The sequence below is a fragment of the Cygnus olor genome, chromosome 3 (assembly GCF_009769625.2).
Source record: "Cygnus olor isolate bCygOlo1 chromosome 3, bCygOlo1.pri.v2, whole genome shotgun sequence".
Lineage (NCBI taxonomy): Eukaryota > Metazoa > Chordata > Aves > Anseriformes > Anatidae > Cygnus > Cygnus olor.
Window position 1 is genome coordinate 28642707 of NC_049171.1, and position 18258 is coordinate 28660964.

Genomic DNA, 18258 nt, shown 5'->3' on the forward strand with positions numbered 1-18258 from the left:
GGAAAAGACTCTATCTCTGTAACTTTTACTTAACCCATGATATTCTGTTATTTTCTGAGTGGCTGAGCAGTTGATGGTAGATGTGCTTTATTGTCATTGGTGCCAAGTAAGATGGTACCAACCCAGCATTTCCTGCTATGATGTCAAGCTGCTCTGTTTTCAAGCAATTCTCTTCCCTGATGAAATGGAGATGTGATGGGGACAGTGATGCTTGTTCCTACTGGAATGAGTTCTCCCATTCCTGTAAAACTAAAATTAGTAAACTTTGTAGATACAGTTAATGTTCTTTGCTGTGGAAGGGGTCAAGAAAGGACTATGGCCAAGCTACTGTTTTGTAATGTCCTGAGATGCTCATTCGTATCTTTATCATTCATACCCAAGTTTAATTATCACTGAATCATCTTTTGCCACATTTTGTTCAAATGTAACCACTTCTGTGCCAATACTTTCATCCATGTCTTTCTCTTTCTCCAATATTTTTCTTCTCCTCTAAAGTCTTCCTCTCTAGCCAGGCTCTTTAACTGTAGTATTCACAGTAGGAAGAAAGAAAAAAAGCTTTGATCCATAATTTAGCTATCCTGACAGATGGACCCTGTGGTACGGAGCCATGTGGGAGCAGTTCTCGAAGAGCTGCTGCCTGTGGGCAGCCCCCACAGGCTCAGTTCAGGAAGGACGGCATCCCATGGGAGGGACCCCACGTGGAGCAGGGGCAGAGAGTGACCGTGAAGCAGCAGTGGAGACAAAATGTTAGGGACTGACCGCAGCCCCCATTCCCTGTTCCCCTGCACTGCTCGGGGGGAGGAGGTAGGAGCGGGTGGATGGAGGGAAGGTGTTTTTGACTTGCTTTTAGTTCTCACTGCTTTTGTCTGCTATCAGTAGGTACTAAATTACACTGATATTCCTTATCCTGAGTCTGGTTTGTCTGTGATAGTAACCGGTGATGGATCTCCCTGAGCTTATTTCAACCCATGAACTTCTTTTTAACATATCTTCTCTCCCCTCCCCTCCAGAGGTCCCTTCCACCTCCAACCATTCTGTGATTCTGTGAAATATTAGCTCAAATGTATATGGGGTTATTTAATATATATTATGTGCATACATATATTTATTGATATAACAAACTTATTGATACAGTGATTCAGTAAACAAAATAAATCCTTACTTACTAGCAGGTAATACACATTTCCCTTTGAAGAAGGGAAAAATAAGAATATTTATGACGGCATTTTTGATAAATATTTTCAAATAATAACTTTTAAATAAACTCTATTCATTATAATTATGAACAAAAATGAAAAGTTCCTCCTTCTATGGAACAAGAAAAACAGAAAAGCACTTATTAATTATTTTGCTCTTTGTAAAAATTCAAATTTCTACCACCTACTTTTTTTCCCCACTGATTTCTGTTTTATTGTTCTACCAGCTTGCACCAAGGAAGTCCAAACAGATCCTCATATACCCTATCTGGTAGACTTCCCATTGGAAAGAGCTTCAGGAAACAAGCATATAAACTCCTGGGATTACACATCAGTGATCTATAAATTTATTTTTTCAGTTAAAACTAAGTTGGCTACTAAACCTGGCAAGACCTGGAATAAAAAACAGATTCTTCTCATTTATTTTCAGTGCATGCCACCTCTCTAGAGGAGATACTTGCAAATGATACAATTAAGGCATTGCACAAGCTTCACAGCATCCTGCTTTTTAAAAATTTTACTAAGATGACTTCAGTGTTTGCATTGCCAATGTAGTACCTTGAGTCCCATCTTAATTTCTGAACCTAGCCAGCTGCATATATTGAAAATTGTTGAGAGATTTACAAAAAACAGTGCAAAACAAATTAAAGTTCTAACCAGCATAAATGTAGAAGTGGGATGAAAACTTGCTTAAACTTTATGACATTGTGCTATAAAAAAAAGTCTTTAACCTTTTCTAAACCTTGCATCAAACATCACTAAATAGCTGGAAGGAATATAAAAGGAGACACCTGCTTGCTGACAAAAAAAGAAATCAAACGTACTCAAGAAGTAGATTTTACTCTTCCAGTAAATGCCAGAGAGCATTCACCAAACACAACCAAGGAATTCTCCGAAGTGGAATGAGTTGAAAACAGCAAAACAGCCAAACATTAGAGTGAGACTGATCTTTTTTTTTTTTTTTTTTTTTAGTTTTTATTGGCCTTTTTCAATCAGTTGAATATTCAGTATGAAAAAAGAATATATTCATTCCAGTGAAGCACTGTGAATGACAAATTATGTCTTCTGTTCCCTACTTTCATTAAAATTAACTAACTTCTGGCTCTATTTTACAGTTACTTGGAAGGCAAAGGTGGACCCGTCACTTTTTAGAAATGTCTCTGTTCCTGTCTATTATTTAAGACCAAACAACAGTTACATTTCCTACAGCAAGAGCATCACAAGGAAATTAGTTGATGAGAAATCAGAAAAACCCTAAGACTACTTAGTGAGAAATAAAGCATATAGTGTTTGAAGTACATATTTGAAGTTCATGAAAGAAGCCTGAACATCAACAACCTTGCAGGAAGCAGCGACTCAGGGAATACCTATCCAGAATGACAAATACTTGTTTTGGAAAAATAGTTCTGGAAGAAGTTCAAGAGGGGAGAAATATACAGCAAGTATACATGACATATACAACATTTTTACAGATCAGATTTATCACAGATGAGCCATTTTTAATGGTGGGCATAAATGAAAGTTTGGAAGGGCTTATACATTTTATGGGATTAAATATCTATATTTAAGCTAAAAATGTTTGAAAACAATCTTTGGGAAGGATCTTAACTTTATGCTTCAGGGTAATCACTTCCAGTTACCCATTAAACTGAGATCTGTACGTAGTGGTAGATGAAGAGTTGGGAAAAAGAAATCTTGTTTATCTACTGAGTCCTTCAGGCATTCCTCAGAAGTCTGGTTACAGTATAATAGAGAACAAGATGAAGCTGAGGTCTGATGTTAAATGGCATTTTCTGTCTTCCATGTTGTCTGCCCAAATTCCCTCACACAATAACTAGTACAAAGAACTACGCACTGAAATTAGACAGAGCTACTGGAAGTGATAGTGACAGTGCACAAGAAAGTTTTGCAACAGCGCTCAAAAGCTGAGGAAGAGTATTTTACAAAGGTTGGATGACTTGCTTCTAGCGCTAGTGCTTCCTAAAATAAGATTACCTTCATAGATGGAGAAAAATAAAAATCTGTTCTGGGAACCATGGCAGCCATTACCTGGTACTATAGGACAGTAACTTCAGAAGGGGAAAAGTTACCCCACTGAGATTAATTTCTACAGAAAAGTACTATTTCTCCAGTGCAGATGGATGGAAACTTTGTGAAAAGAACACTGTCCTTTAGCTATGTCCTACAAAATTGAAAATGAGAATTTCAGTATGAAACCTTCAGGAAAGAATGAAGCACCGCAAGTAAAACCATGTACAGACATTATATTTAATTTCAGTTACATTAATACGGGCATTTCGCGATACTTTAGAGAAATTCAAGTAGAATTACATTTTATGTCACTTTTGGACATAGAACTCAATACCTTTTATACACTTTTAAATATGAGTAGAGCTTAAATGGTAGTTATTATTAGAACAGACACACTAACTTCTGGGGACTTTGCAAAGAGTAAATTTCTTTGGTAAAGATGCCGCTCTTATTTAGTGATTTCAGCAGAACATGTCTGAGAATTTGTTATAAACAGATGCACTATTTTTGATTTCCACAAATTTAACTTAAATGCCACAGGCATTTAAGAGGCAGTTAAAGGTATGTTCGCATTCTACACTAAGCAGAACGGATCATGACCATTTTAGGATCATGATTATTTCAGATAACATTATACACATATACACTGTAAAGATAAACAGACTTGTCATAACTACTATTACTATTCAGATAGACATATGTAACAGCTGTATCTGGTTCTGCCCCATCATTTTTTTTTAAATCTTCCTGTTAGTTTGAAAGCCTAAATTATTACTATTTTTTCCAGCAGAACTGTAGAGAATGCAGAGAATGTGTGAGCTTAGAAAGCAACTCCTCAGCAAACTGAGGCAGAAGAGATGAACCTGTCCTCAGCTTCAAATCCAGGTCTTACTGAGAGTTCTTGGAAATTTTACTTTTCATTTGGAAAGGAATACCTGACTTCCTCACCATATTCTCCATCTTGGCCTATGGTATATGGTTTTCAACTTAAGTGTTAGTATTATCTACAGTTGCATACATCCAAGAAAAACAAACGCAAAACAAGACAATAGGATGAAATAGCATAAAGCAAGATCTGCCTCGAGCCACTCTGTTCTTGCATGAGAACAATGGCCAGGGTCTTTCTGCTTCTTTATGGAAGAGGCTGAATATCAATACTTGGTATTTAGCTTAATCTTAGATATCCAAACTGCTTCTTAAAAGTGTATCATGCTGTAGATAACTATTTATTTTTGCACTTTATTCCTCATGGAAATTAAGTGTATTTAAGATTTTTTCAGGAAAGATACCAAAACCGTAATAAGGTTCTTCTACAAGAGGTTCTATAGAATCTTCTTAAAAGCAAATGAATGAGATATACTCCAGTGTAACTTAGATATTTACACCATTCTAACACAATAGATGTTTAGTCAAACTGCCTTCTCAACTAAGACAAACACAAGTGTTTTCATAAATTTTCACAGAAAGACTGCTTGCCTAATAAAGACACCTTAACACAAGCAAATAAAATTTCTCTCCAAAAGTTTCTGAAGTCATTCTCTCTCCACTGATGATACAGGCTCTCAGACACTTGCGAAGTGCCTTAGTGCTTCATAAAAAAGCGGCCAAATTAGACAAACTAATCCCATCCTTGTGTTTTCCATGTCCAAAAAATATCATAGATTATTTTAAACTGTTGCTTATTTATAAACACAGAGTCAAACAGTAAGGTAGTAACTAACCATATTCATGCATACTGACACACACATGTGCCTGTCAAATATTGGAGACTAACTCTGAAACATCCATTTTCAATGCTGAAATTGGATGGAAGATCAATTTTACTCATCATTCTGGGTTTCCAAAATGACAGTTACCTGAACAATGCTCTCCTTTCCTTTTTCCTTTTCTTTTCCCATTTCAACGTCCTTTTCCTTTTCTTTCTCCTTCCTTTTCTCCCCCTCTCCTTTTCTCTCTCTTCTCTGAAAAGTAATAATCTGTACACCTGAATAACAAAGTGAAAGAACTTGTGCAAAAAAAAAAAAAAGGTAAAAAATTTAGTTAAATCTTACTTTTTTCAGACCTAATTTGTTTTCTCACCATCTTCATGGAGATTGTAACAAAACCAAGGAAATGCAAGCTACACCATAACTTTTTCATATAAAAAAATAAAAAGAAGAAAACCTGTGAGAATTATTATTTCATACAACGATTTTAAAGAGACTGCCCTTTAAATTCTTGAGGCAACCAACAGTTTATGGAGAAGTGCATGCAGTTTGGAAAAACCCCTTCTTATATGGACAAGTTTAAATACTACTACTTATGTTTTTGTTTTAAAATAAGAAATAATAGTTTCTCTTGATTTTTTACACTTCTAGAGACTATTCTGCATTGTAAAAATTGACATATTAATTTATTAAATCATGAAGACCCTCAGGAATTCTTTTAAACTCTATCTTCTCAACTGAGGTAACAGTTTTCATAGACTCTTTTTTTTAACTTATGGACTGGTCCTCAAGATACAAGGTAATAACATTTCTTACATTTATAAAATGCAAGTAGGTTGGCATTCTACAAAAGAGTAAATAAAGAATTTTAAACAATAACATGCTAAAAAAATTATCAAATATCTTCTCAATATAAACAAATATATTTTTAAGTTACAATTTTTATGATAGATCTACTGCTGTTTTTGTTAACAATTACTACTATAGTACAAAATAATCATTAACATGATGTGTTCCATTTGTGTATATGCACTCAGAGTATGTATCTTAGAAAGAAAAAGAAAAAAGAAGAATGCTACAAATATAGATTTTTGAAAACAGTGACAGCAAAGAGTATCAAAGGTGATGTTTTGTGTTTGAACCACTTGTGCAATATGCTTTAGTATTCTATACGGAATTCTGAATAAGCAGCACCTTACATATTAAAGCATTGTGACATTTTAAATCTTGTTGCAGGTGTTGGATTTTATTTGGGCGTGCACATTTTGGGTAATGTTGAATCAAATATTCTCTGTGTGTGGCTAGAAAGAAATGAAATGTTATGTTACAGACATATTCCCAACTGTTCAGCCACTGCATCTTCTGTAAGGGGGGAGGTGCATGTGATTCCCAGTAGCTCTTCTTGTTTGCCTTGTAATGGCTTCTGTTTCACAAAGTCAGAAAACACCTTGATAAAAATGTATATGTAGGGAAGGGATATCCTGTATCTTTCAGGCAATGCATTTTTAGAATGTCTGCCTAAAAAAAAAGGCAAAACCACCACCAACAACAAAAAAAAATAAACATTGGCAATATCCAATCAGATATAAGCGTTAAAATGGTTTTATTCCAAGACTGGACAGATGGGTGATTTGTACTGGATTTGTATTTTGGTTTTGGGTTGTACTTCTCATATTAGTTTTGTGTGCCTCATGTCCAAACACCATTGTCTGCACTATTGTAGACAATGCTAATCCTCTAGGATATTACACTTGACCAATGAATCTTAAAACTTTAAATGGTAGGGAGACTGGGCAAGTCTACCTAGATGAAGTACTACCATTTTAAATATCACTAGTAAAATGCAACAAGACAAAACATGTATCTGTTCCAAATAAGAACCGTGTAAGACGGTAGCCATACTTCTGATATGTTTCTTAATGTCTTGCCTTTCTTCATGTTCCACTTTTACAGCCTCTTAGCATTTACAAGTTTTCCTATTTCTGTTTTCCAATTTAATTGGCAAAATTACTCTGTAGATGCTTCAAATAGTTTGATATAATGCTTGAATATCAATATAAATGTCCACTTGAGTGACAGAATGCTGATTTTTCTGCATTTTAGAGCTCTAGGGGACACAGGTATAGCAGCTATTCCTCAGACACATTGCACACGTTAAAGATCCCTAGACACATTATCTGTTTGTTTTAAATACTCATTCTATATCCTGTGATTTTGACCTTCTGGTAAAATTGCTAGCATAACAGAAACATTTCTAAAATGGATGTGTTGCTTCTTAACAGCTATAAAATATTCCCTTAACTATCTTGCAATATCATAAAAAAGAGCAATATGTCAATTTGATTCAATCTGAATAAGCAAGGCATATATTCATCAAATCTGATTAGAAAGTAGGCAAGTTAGGCATGCCAAATCTTCAACAAGATTTCTAAAAACTATTCCTAAAATCATTCAGAACTATAATTCACTTGGTGAATTATTTTTAAATTACTTACAGATTTTAATTATGATTACAGTTTTGCTTCTAGTTGAAAGTGTAGAGATATGTTAAGAGTACCAGATAGCATATGCAGTTTATTAAATTCTCAGCTAACTTTGTATTAGCATGTAACAAATACAGACTATGGTGTACTTGTTCTCTTTTATATATAAACTTGTAGTGTGTATATAAGGAATATGACTACATATTTTTATTATACCACTTATTTTTGATATTATTGCATTGGTAAGTATTACACATGCGCTTGTCATTATAAAATGGAGTAAATGGTTAGAAATTGTCATTAACATAATCACCTATTGTCACTGGTCTCACAGTAAGGACAGGATTTTGACTATAAAAAGAAGTGCAATGTAATCATGCACATATATGATTATTTATGGGTTAAATAATTAAACATGGAAGTCGTATATGAACTTGCTAGTATGCCAACCTTATGTAACCACTCTACGTAGAAACTGCTATCAGCCACCCTAAGCATAAATGGAAACACCTGTTTCCTCTCCTCCCTGCATCAATAAAATGCCAGGCATTATTGTGGCAGGAACAGAAAGAAAACAACACTATGCCACTGTGTGAATCACAGATTGGCCCATACCTTGGATACTGTACTTTTTGTCTCCTTATTTCAATAAAGGTAAAACAGAAATTGAAAAGGCTTGGAAAAGAGCAACAAGGATGACCAGAAGCTGGGAAGTTGGGATGGCTTCCACAGGAGGAAGGACTGGGAAAGCCAGGAATCATTTGCCTGGACAGCAGGGGGCATGCAGAAATATGGGAATGGCCCACAAAAGCACGGAGAAGATGGCTTGGAATCAGCTCATCATTCTCCTTTTTCACATTCATATGAGGGGGCATGAAATAAAGCTATCAGGAGCAATGCTTAAAAAAGGAAAGTGGTTCCTCATACAGCAGGCTAGATCTGTGGGACTGCCTGCTGAATGGTATTATCATATTGTCTCTCTTGTTGCAAGGGATCTCTGGACACTGCCTAGCTGAAGACCCCTGCTCAGAAGAGGAGTTTATTTAGGTTCAATGGAAGACTGGGTAAGTATTAGAGACTCACTATGCTCTACTAAGCAAACCATGACATGCTCAGGAACCCCCCTATCTATTTAAAGAGGTTCTGATGTTCCACTCAATTGGAGTCACTCCTTCTGTATCACAAAATGAATTTCTTCCTACCTTTATCTCAGTGCTCCGAGAAACTTACATAGCTCTGTGTAATGTGTACACTGCGGCTTTGGTCAGACCACGTAAACTGTCTATCATCTGCTGAATGAAAAGAAGCCTTTCAGTTAACAATCAGGCAACAGGAGCATGCCTTTTCTGTTACACAGCACATAAGATCCGAGCGGCTCTCAAAATGAATACTTTATCATTAAGTCACTCTTTGGGTTGATGACGGCACACAGCTGTGCAAATGCTTCACAAGTTCAGGATTTTGAAGTACGGGAGAAGCTTTTTACTACTGCCTGGAGGTACTGTTGACACACAGAGTTCCAAAGAATAGCTTTTTCTCCTTTGGGATGAAGGACTGAATGTATACTATTGATAAAGAAAATTTCTGTTTAAAAAAGGAACAGTAGGTGGCATTGTGTCTTGCCATCTAGTTCACTAGGAAGCCGTAAGGGAAACAATAATTTAATATATATTCCTAGCAGCCAAAGTTGGAAGTGTTCACAGTGCTTTCTATCACTGACACAGGCCCAATTTCAAAATTTCAATCTTACTTTTTGAAGGTGGACTCCAGCAGTACAGCAATATATGCGTTTGTCAGCTTCATACTGGACTATCACAATTTGCCAAGGACAATTTCATACAGAGAAATGCAAAGCCCCATTAATGTGAAGTGTGGCTGCAACCATGTGAAGATGTATTTCTTCAAGACTGAACTTTGACTTGCAATCTGCAACATCTTTCCATTTAAATAGATGGCTTTCACTTATCAAACAACTTTGATTTTTCAAAACCACAGGGATCAACTCCTTTTGCATACCACGAAAGAATTAAATAACAGAGGTTTTTAGGATACAGACGCCTTGATACACGTTGCCCTGCAAGACTGTGCACCCTCAAACTCCCCCAATTATGTGCTACAATCTACTGTTTAACTCATATATGCTCTAAGACAAGGCATTCTATTTTACCATTTCTTATCTTATATGCCCTGTGCATGACAAAGCTAGAGCATGACAAATTGTTCAGACTCGTTTTCTGCTCGCACAGTATCCCCACTCTTCAATTGTTTCTGTCTCTTTCCTGGATCCCTGCAGAGGCCCCAGTTACTTATGAGGCCTGGTTCTCCGGTGGGACACCTTGATCACACAGATCGAGCAAATTAAAACACACGGGAACTGGAAGCAAGTTATTTTCAAATCTGAGCTCTGCTTCCTTATCAGCTGAATGCAAGAATATTAGTGTATTGATTTCTACTTATTTTTACCAGTTTTTCCTAAGCAACAGAGTAAGAAGATTGTAGGACAGCTTTGGTTTTTAATTCCATGTTCTGCATGTTCAACTTTAAATAAAGAAAACGTATACAAGAATGTAATATAACATTCATACAATTTGATTTTCCTGATAGAAAGAAAAGGGAGGAGTGGTAAAAAGGAGAAAATGAAAGACTTTTCCGTACTATGACTGCTTTTGACAATGTTATTTGCTCCTTTAACTTTGTATTTAAGTAATATTGTATAATAATCTTTTACAGATGGTAGCAAATGTTTGATTAAATATATGTTAAAGATCCTTGCACCTTTCTCACATACATGTGGACTATAAAGAGCAGTATCTAGCCTTTCACTACTCATCATTGAATTCATTACAATCACTTCATGGTCACAATTAAATCATAGGATCATAGAATATCCTGAGTTGGAAGGGACCCACAAGGATCATCCAGTTCAACTCCCGGGTCCCCAAGGGACCACCCAAAAATGAGACCATGTGTCCAAGAGCATTGTCCAAACACTTCTTGAACCCTGACAGGCTCGGTGCCATGACCACTTCCCTGGGGAGCCTGTCCCAGTGCCTGACCACCCCCTGGGTGCAGGACCATTTCCTAACATCCAGCCTGAACTACCCCTGTCCCAGCTCCATGCTATTAAAAAAAAAAAAAGTGGTAGATTTCAAAATAAACATTTAAAAATAATTGCACTTCATTTAGAGGAAATGTAGAACAATCTATTCCTATTTTAGAATTCTTCCAAACTAAAATCTCATGAGCTCTAAGAAAAACCTTGACATCGTGTTGATCAGGTATTCTGTTGATCACATATTTACTCTTAGATGCCCTTGGAATACAAAACTCAAATTCACAGAAACTGCCGTATAAGTATAAACTAATCTCCAACAGATGACTCCAAAACAGTTTCTGTTTTAAACCAAATTATATATCAAATGTAATCAAGAAAGTAGATTTAAAAAGCACTGATCTCCCTTTATGAACCAAAGGATACGATCACACTTAGGTGTAACCCTCCACATTTCTAAGACCAAAAAAGTTACATTATAGCACTAAATATTCTGAAAAAAATAACAATTTGGAGCTGATGATGAAAGACATGACATAAAAATTACCTGTTTTGCCTAGTAAAAACATTACAAAAAACAAATGTGCTAAAACTTCCTGGAAAAGTAATATGAAGCAACAATATTCAACAATTTAATCCAAGACAAGAACTGTCATAAGGTTGTTGGCATTATTTTCATGTGATCAGGCTGAAAGCACTGCACAGATAACCTTTCTGAAAATAGTATGACTTCTGAACCTAGTCAGCAGGAAGGACCTGAAAAGCACATTTTAGAAAGGCTCTATGCATGCATGGTTGGAGAGGGAGATTTTTTTTTCCACTTTTTAAATCCCAAACCAAATATATGAAATGGTCTTGGGACCAAAATATGCAAAAGTTGGGAAGAACCAACTATGGATTAAAAATAATGAAAAACAAAATCTGGTTATTTTCTGTGGAAAGTCCTCAAAATTCCTATTACTCAATATATCAACCATATGCAGGTTGTGTTGGATTGTCTACTGAAAGCCCCTCTGGGCTCCATAATAGCTTTATTATTAATTTGCTAATTTATATGGTGTTCATTGTTGTGGCAGCCAGTTGCTTTAATTAAATACGCCATACAAAGCAAGGTAGGTGGGCATTTCAGATGGTGATCTGTTTCCTGAAGCCCTGATTTAGTGGCAGTCTGCCCAGGATAGAACTGAATTATAACTCCCAGCACCTCTCTCATTTCCAATGAGTTGTTTTAAACAGTGGGTTTAAAGACAGAAAGATATTTCAGATAAAACACAATTCAAGGACTATCCCAAAGGGTATTTTTCATATTAATTTCAGGAAGAAGCCTGTAGGGTTGCTCATGTAATTGATTCCCACATAAGTCAAGGAGAGTTGGACCATTCACAATACCACTGGGTAAAGCATCACATACATCATAGCTGAAGCTGGCAGCGCTGCCCACAGTTAAGGCAGCCTGACACTTAGCCATTACTGGACACTTTTTATTACTTGCTATTTCCAGTTTTACCAACCACAGCAGTACAAACATCTGAAAGGAGATCCTCAAAATAAGGAGACTCTAAAAGACACTGGGTTTTTGTCTTTCCTCCTGTCCACTCCACAGAACTGTGTGACAATTGGCAATACTAAGACTACCCATTTGTTCGGAAGTTTGTGGCATTCCGCTTGAGTAAGAGCTGTTTTTCCCTTATTTTTCAATTGCTCTCCCTTTCCATTCTCCATGTGAGTACTATTCTCCAGTTTGCACATGAGTTGTATTCAGATTTCTTAAACCAGGTGGAAGGAATGGTAGAAAAGGAGGAATGTTCACATCACAGTATAAGCAGACCTGCCTTAATGTGTTTTATTTATTTTTTTTTCCCCTCAATGTTTGGTATTAATTGTAGGCCTCTGGCTGCCTGGTTCTGTGAACTGTAGGACCGTGACCTGTGAAGCAGCAAATTTCCTCATGTTGCCATCAAAATTGTAAGGTATCAGTTTTATCAGCTGCATGTTTATACGTTTATCAGGCTTGACGGAATTCATGCCACAGTACTGAGAAAGTCAGCGAGCGTTATCGCAGACCTCTCTCAATTACCTACCACGGGTCTTGGGAGTCCGGGGATGTCCCTGCTGACTGGAAACTAGCCACAGTTACCTCAGTGTACAAGAAGCGCACAAGAGGAGACCCTGGAAATTAAAGGCCTATTAGTTTAACTTTAGTACTCCAAAATTATGGAGATGATTATCCTAGGCATCATTGAAAGGCACTTAAAGAACAACATAATCATCAGACCCAGCCAACACAGGCTCACGAATGGAAAGCCCTGCTTCACTAATTTGATATCCTTTCAGGATAAGATCACCTGGTTAGAGGATGGAGGAAAGGTGGTGGATGTAGTTTTTCTGGATTTTAGCAAGGCATTTGGTACTGTCTCTCACAGTATCCTTCGGACAAATTGTACAGCTGTGAGGTGAACAGGTACACAGTACACTGGGTGAAGAACTGCCTAAACAGTAGGGCTCAAGAGGTTGTAGTAAGCGGGGACACATCTAGCTTGCGGCCAGTCACTACTGGTGTTGCCCAAGGCTCAATCCTGGGGCCAGTGCTGTTCAATATTTTTATCAACCATCTGGATACTGGAGTTGAATGCATGCTTAGTAAACTTGCTGATGACACTGGACTGAGAGCTGCTGTTGACACTGCTGACTCTTGAGGGATGAGAGGCCTGGCAAAGATATCTAGGTATATGGGAACACTGAGCCATCAGCAACAGCATGGAAATTTTCCCCCTTCTTCAATCTTCTCTCCCAGAGGCCCACCCAGCATCACTCCCTGGCTCAGCTCTGGCCAGCAGCAGGTCCCTTTTGGAGCTGGCTCTGATTTGACATGGGGCAGGTGCTGGGCTCTGCTCACAGAGCCCTCCCCTGCAGTCCTCATGCTACCAAAACCTTGCCGCATAAGCCCAATACACTACTGAAAGAGGCATGTAGAAAGAAAAAGTATAAATAGATAGTTGAAACAGTTGAGTGTTATCCTGATAAAATGACACTTTAAAAAGCCATAGTTGTAAAACTTTTCTTGTATGATAAAAAAACTTGTTCTCCTCTCATATTCTGGAAAATGATGTCAGCAATCAATGCAAATATTTGGTTAAAATACAGAAACCATTAAGTCCTGGCAGTCCATGGGCCATTTGCCTTGTTAATTCTGTTGAACACTAATAAAACTTCATAGCTTCTAATACAAGGACTCAAAGGAAACCAGGTGGAAACTGAGCCACAGACTGTAAGGAATAAATTTGTTCCTCCATCTGAAAACATGAATGACCATACACTATTGGTTTTATCATCTGCGTATCCACTCTCGTGATGTTAAGAAGGGGATATCCACTCAAAGGTAAAGCTTTTACACCATGCTAATCATAGATATTCTACAGAAGAGAAACAGAGATTAAAGCTGCACATACTAACATATTTGTTCAACATAATTCTCAGTATATTTTTCAATGTATTCTATCTAAAATTCTATTACAACTTTGAAGTTTTGACAAATTGTGTTAACAGAGAACAAATTTAGTGTTTTCCCTCAAAATTAATAGTATTCATCTTACAGTTTTAATTTAGAATTTGATAATTAAGGCAGGATACAACTAAAGTTAATGAACCTTAAATGTAATGTCTACAAATATGTATCCAGTCACAGTTAGGTGTTTAAACTTTGATTATAGGCAATGGAGACCTAATGAGCAATAGCCAAGGGAGCCCAGGAAGCAACTCATCTCAATCTAAATTGGCTATTCAGTTGAATTCATCTGTAGGCTACTGTAAATATATTGATTACCATTCTATCGATTTTAATATGAATATAGTCATCCAAAGTGTTAGAGAGTAGAAGAAAACAACACTTAGGTGGAAACCTTATGTGGAAAATATTGAACTATGAGATGATCATTACCACTCAGGTCTGTGACCTTGAAACTATGGTAGATAGTTCCACTACAGTATCAGCTCAGCACATGGTATAAGTAAAAGCAGTAAGATGTTAGGAATTAAAAACAGAGGAATAGAGAAGGAGAAAAAGCATCATTATGCCACTGTATAAATAAGGTTTGCCCACAGCTTGAATACAATGGGAAATATAAAGTCCTGTACCCGGTCAGAATAACCCTATGCACCAATACAGGCTAGCTGCCTGCCCAGCTCCATGGAATGACTCCGTTGTTCAAGAATTGAGCTGAACAATGCCTGTGTGTAAAACTAAGCATTACTTCTGGAGGAAGTGCTCATCAAGCCACTTTCAATAATTTACCTGCAGTCCTGGCTAACTGAGGAGGTCCCACTTGACTGGAGGTCAGTGAATGTGACTCCAATCTACAAGAAGGGCAGGAAGGAGGATCCAGGGAATTATAGTCTGACCTCGGTATCAGGGAAGGTTATGGAGCAGATCAGCTTGAGTGCCATCACATGGCTCATAAGGGACAGTCTAGTGATTAAATGCAGACACAGTGGTTTTATAAAAGGCAGGTCCTGCTTAACTAACCCGATCTCCTTCCCAAGATGACCCACTTGGTAGATGAGGGAAAGGCTGTGAGTGTTTTTTACTTGGATTTTAGTAAAGTGCTTGAGGTTTAGTAAAGCTGTTTCCCACAGCATTCTCCTGGAGAAGCTGGCTGCTGATGGCTTGGACAGGTGTACAGTTCAGTGAGGGAAGAACAGACTGGATGGCCAGGCTCAAGGAGTCACAGTGAATGGAGTTCAGTCCTGTTGGCAGCTGGTCACCAGTGGTGTTCCCCAGGGCTTGGTACTGGGGCCATTTTAGTTTAACAGTTTTGTCTGTGACCTGGACGAGGGGATTGAGTTGCACCCTCACTAAGTTTGCAAATAGTACCAAGTTAGGCAGGGCTCTTGACCTGCCTGAGGGTAAGAAGGCTTTGCAGAGGGATCTGGAGAGGTTGGATTGATGGGCTGAGTCCAGTCACAGGACACCCAACAAGGCTAAGTGCCAGGTCCTGCACTTGGGTCATTACAACGCCATGCAGCATTACAGGCTTGGGGAAGAGTGGCTGGAAAGTTGACCAGCAGGCGAGGACCTGGGGGGTGCTGGTTGGCAGCCATCTGAGCATGAGCCATCAGTGTGCCCGGGTGGGCAAGAAGGCCAGTGGCATCCTGGCCTGTATCAGGAATGATGTGGCCAGCAGGACTGGGGAAGTGATTGTCCCCTTGTACACAGCACTGGATAGACTGAACCTCGAATATCATGTCCAGTTTTGGGCCCCTCACTACAAGAAGGATCTGGAGTTAGCTAACTCCACACTCAAGGTTTAGCATGTGCAGAAAACGGCAACAAAGCTGGTGAATGGACTAGAAAACAAGAATAATGAGGAGAGGCTCACTGCTGCTCACAATGCAGTAAAGACAGGAAATGCTGAGTCAGGCTGGTCCAAAAATAGTGGTCAAGAACTACTGCAGTGTGCAGTAAGGAAATAGAACAATTTGACATTTATTAAACACTAATATAACATGTCCAAGTACCTTATAAAAGAGAAAAACTAAATGAAAGAACATATTTCAAACAGTGTTATGACAAAATAAAAATGAAAAACGTTACTCTCCAGTAATGTTGGTTTTCACATGGCAAGATATTCAGTCCCCTATTTCATGCAGAAAGACTGCTTCATATCCTTTGAGATATTTTAACATATTTCCACTAGCTTCACGTATTTTCTAAGAGACTTGAAAATTACAGGGTTAGTTGGAAATGACATTTCAACCTTAGCTTCATTTTAGTACCATGGTGACTCTGATGAAGGTACGTCACATATTTAAACATTTCTTATAGTTTCATCTCTGACTGTACGTTATAAAGCTATCAAATTGTTACATCCAGCTAATAATCATTATTCTTGCCTCATCATCTACAGTTATTTTTTAAATAAAACTATCATCCTTAAGCTTCATTTCTGGACATAAACCAAAATCCAGATATCGAGCACATGATTGTATATGGAAGATATTTCTGCTTCATTGTCACATAAGTTTATAAAGTGTTTTCTTAGTATTTGATATTTCTAGAAGTATAGCAATGGATCGGGAACCTGATAACAATTCTGAGCTGATGCATTTATTAGATGTAGTAAAGAATAATGTATACAGCCTATGAAGTAGTTTAATTTTAAGGGAGTTTTGCTATAGTAAAGTGCTTAAGCTATGAGACTATATGTATTTAGCCAGGGAATGATGATGGTGGATCACAGCACATTTCTTTGGACACATGACTCTACACAGATAATATACAAACTTACGTAAATTTGCAAATTAATACCTCTGCGTACAAAACACAGGAGCATATATGTATCTTTAAACACTGATTTTTCATTTTTAGGCTCTGTTTATGCTTTAAGTTTCCACATATAATTCTGAAAAGTACTAGAAGATAATAATGCAGAAGATAACTAGAAGATAAAAATAAAGGGCCTGATGTTAAACAATGAATGGCTTAAAATAATATTTTTGAGCACCAGACTAAGCAGTTGCATTAATTTTCTAAATTCTTAAGAGCTTCAATATTAAAAAGTGATGTTTTTCTGAGTTACAAGAAGTCTGAAATGGTATGTGGCCACATCAGCAAACTGCAATAATTAACTCTGATTATTTTATAACATTTTCAGTCTGCTAAGTCCCTTAAGTGGTGTCAAATCCAATTGTGTTCTTATAGTGCACAGAGCAACACTGCCCTGAAATCTTAGCAAATCGATGGTTATTAACTACAGCAGTTAAATGGCAGTATTCTTACTAACCTGCAGCGAAAAGTTCTTCCAGGACCATCAGCACATACACCTCCGTTGTAACACAGAACTGAGCTCAGCGTAGGTTCACTGCAGACATCAATATCAACTTCACAGAACTTGCCAGTGTATCCACTCAGGCAAATACAAACAAATGCATTAACCAAATCTTGACAAGAACCTCCATTAATGCAGGGAACAGATTCACATTCCTGAGGAGAGAAACAACAATGCAGTGACTACACAGCTTTAAAGCACATTATTTATTCATTCATGTCTACAGCAAGTGCAAGAAACTGAGTCTGGAGATTAGGAACGGAGTAATAGACTTTTTAATGTCTGATATGCAAGAGGCTCAAATTTTGGTCAATTTTTGTTTATATAGAGATGGTTTGATTACTGCTCATACTCTTGAAACTATGCTTGCTCCTCCTGATTAATCTTGGAGAAATGCAAATATATTTTATATAAGAAATCTTACGGATGTAAGTATGTGCTTCCTACTCGTGATTCCTTTTAGAATTTAAAATTTAAAAATATATATTAAAATTTTAAAGAATGCTTCGAGCTGTATTCATACAATCATTCTTCTAAGTTTTAAGTGCTATCACAGTGAAAAAAGCCACATTAATAAGACAATTCTGGACAGAATAAATAATTTATACTAACCAACGTATATGAGCCCCATTCTATCAAATATTTATTGATAAATGCTAACTTTTTGATTATTAATTAATGCATAACATTGCAAACAAGAACATGTAGAAATGTTTATGTGTTCACATAATAGCGATTCCCTCTGATAAAGTTAATGTGGAAGTCATCAAATTCAAACCAAGAAAACTAGCCACAAATTACTGTTTGTGTAAAATTAGACAAGAGTATAGTTTGTGCGATTTCCAGTGCAAATATGTGTTTTTACCCTTGAGCATATAAACCTACTTTTTGCCTATATCCGATAGAAGTTTTATTTTGCTGCTGCCACCCAAACAGTATAGCTAAACCCAGTATTTTAAAAGGGAA

The 18258-nt window shown here is 37.2% G+C and overlaps 1 protein-coding gene across 1 annotated transcript in view; it reads right to left on the reverse strand.

Moving 5' to 3' along the window:
- EYS (eyes shut homolog) overlaps positions 1-18258 on the reverse strand; it is an 856207-nt gene that overhangs the window by 431158 nt on the left and 406791 nt on the right. The window contains exon 27 of the mRNA XM_040553008.1: positions 17248-17447. Coding sequence (XP_040408942.1) covers positions 17248-17447 — 200 coding nt within the window. The remainder of the gene's footprint in view (positions 1-17247; positions 17448-18258) is intronic.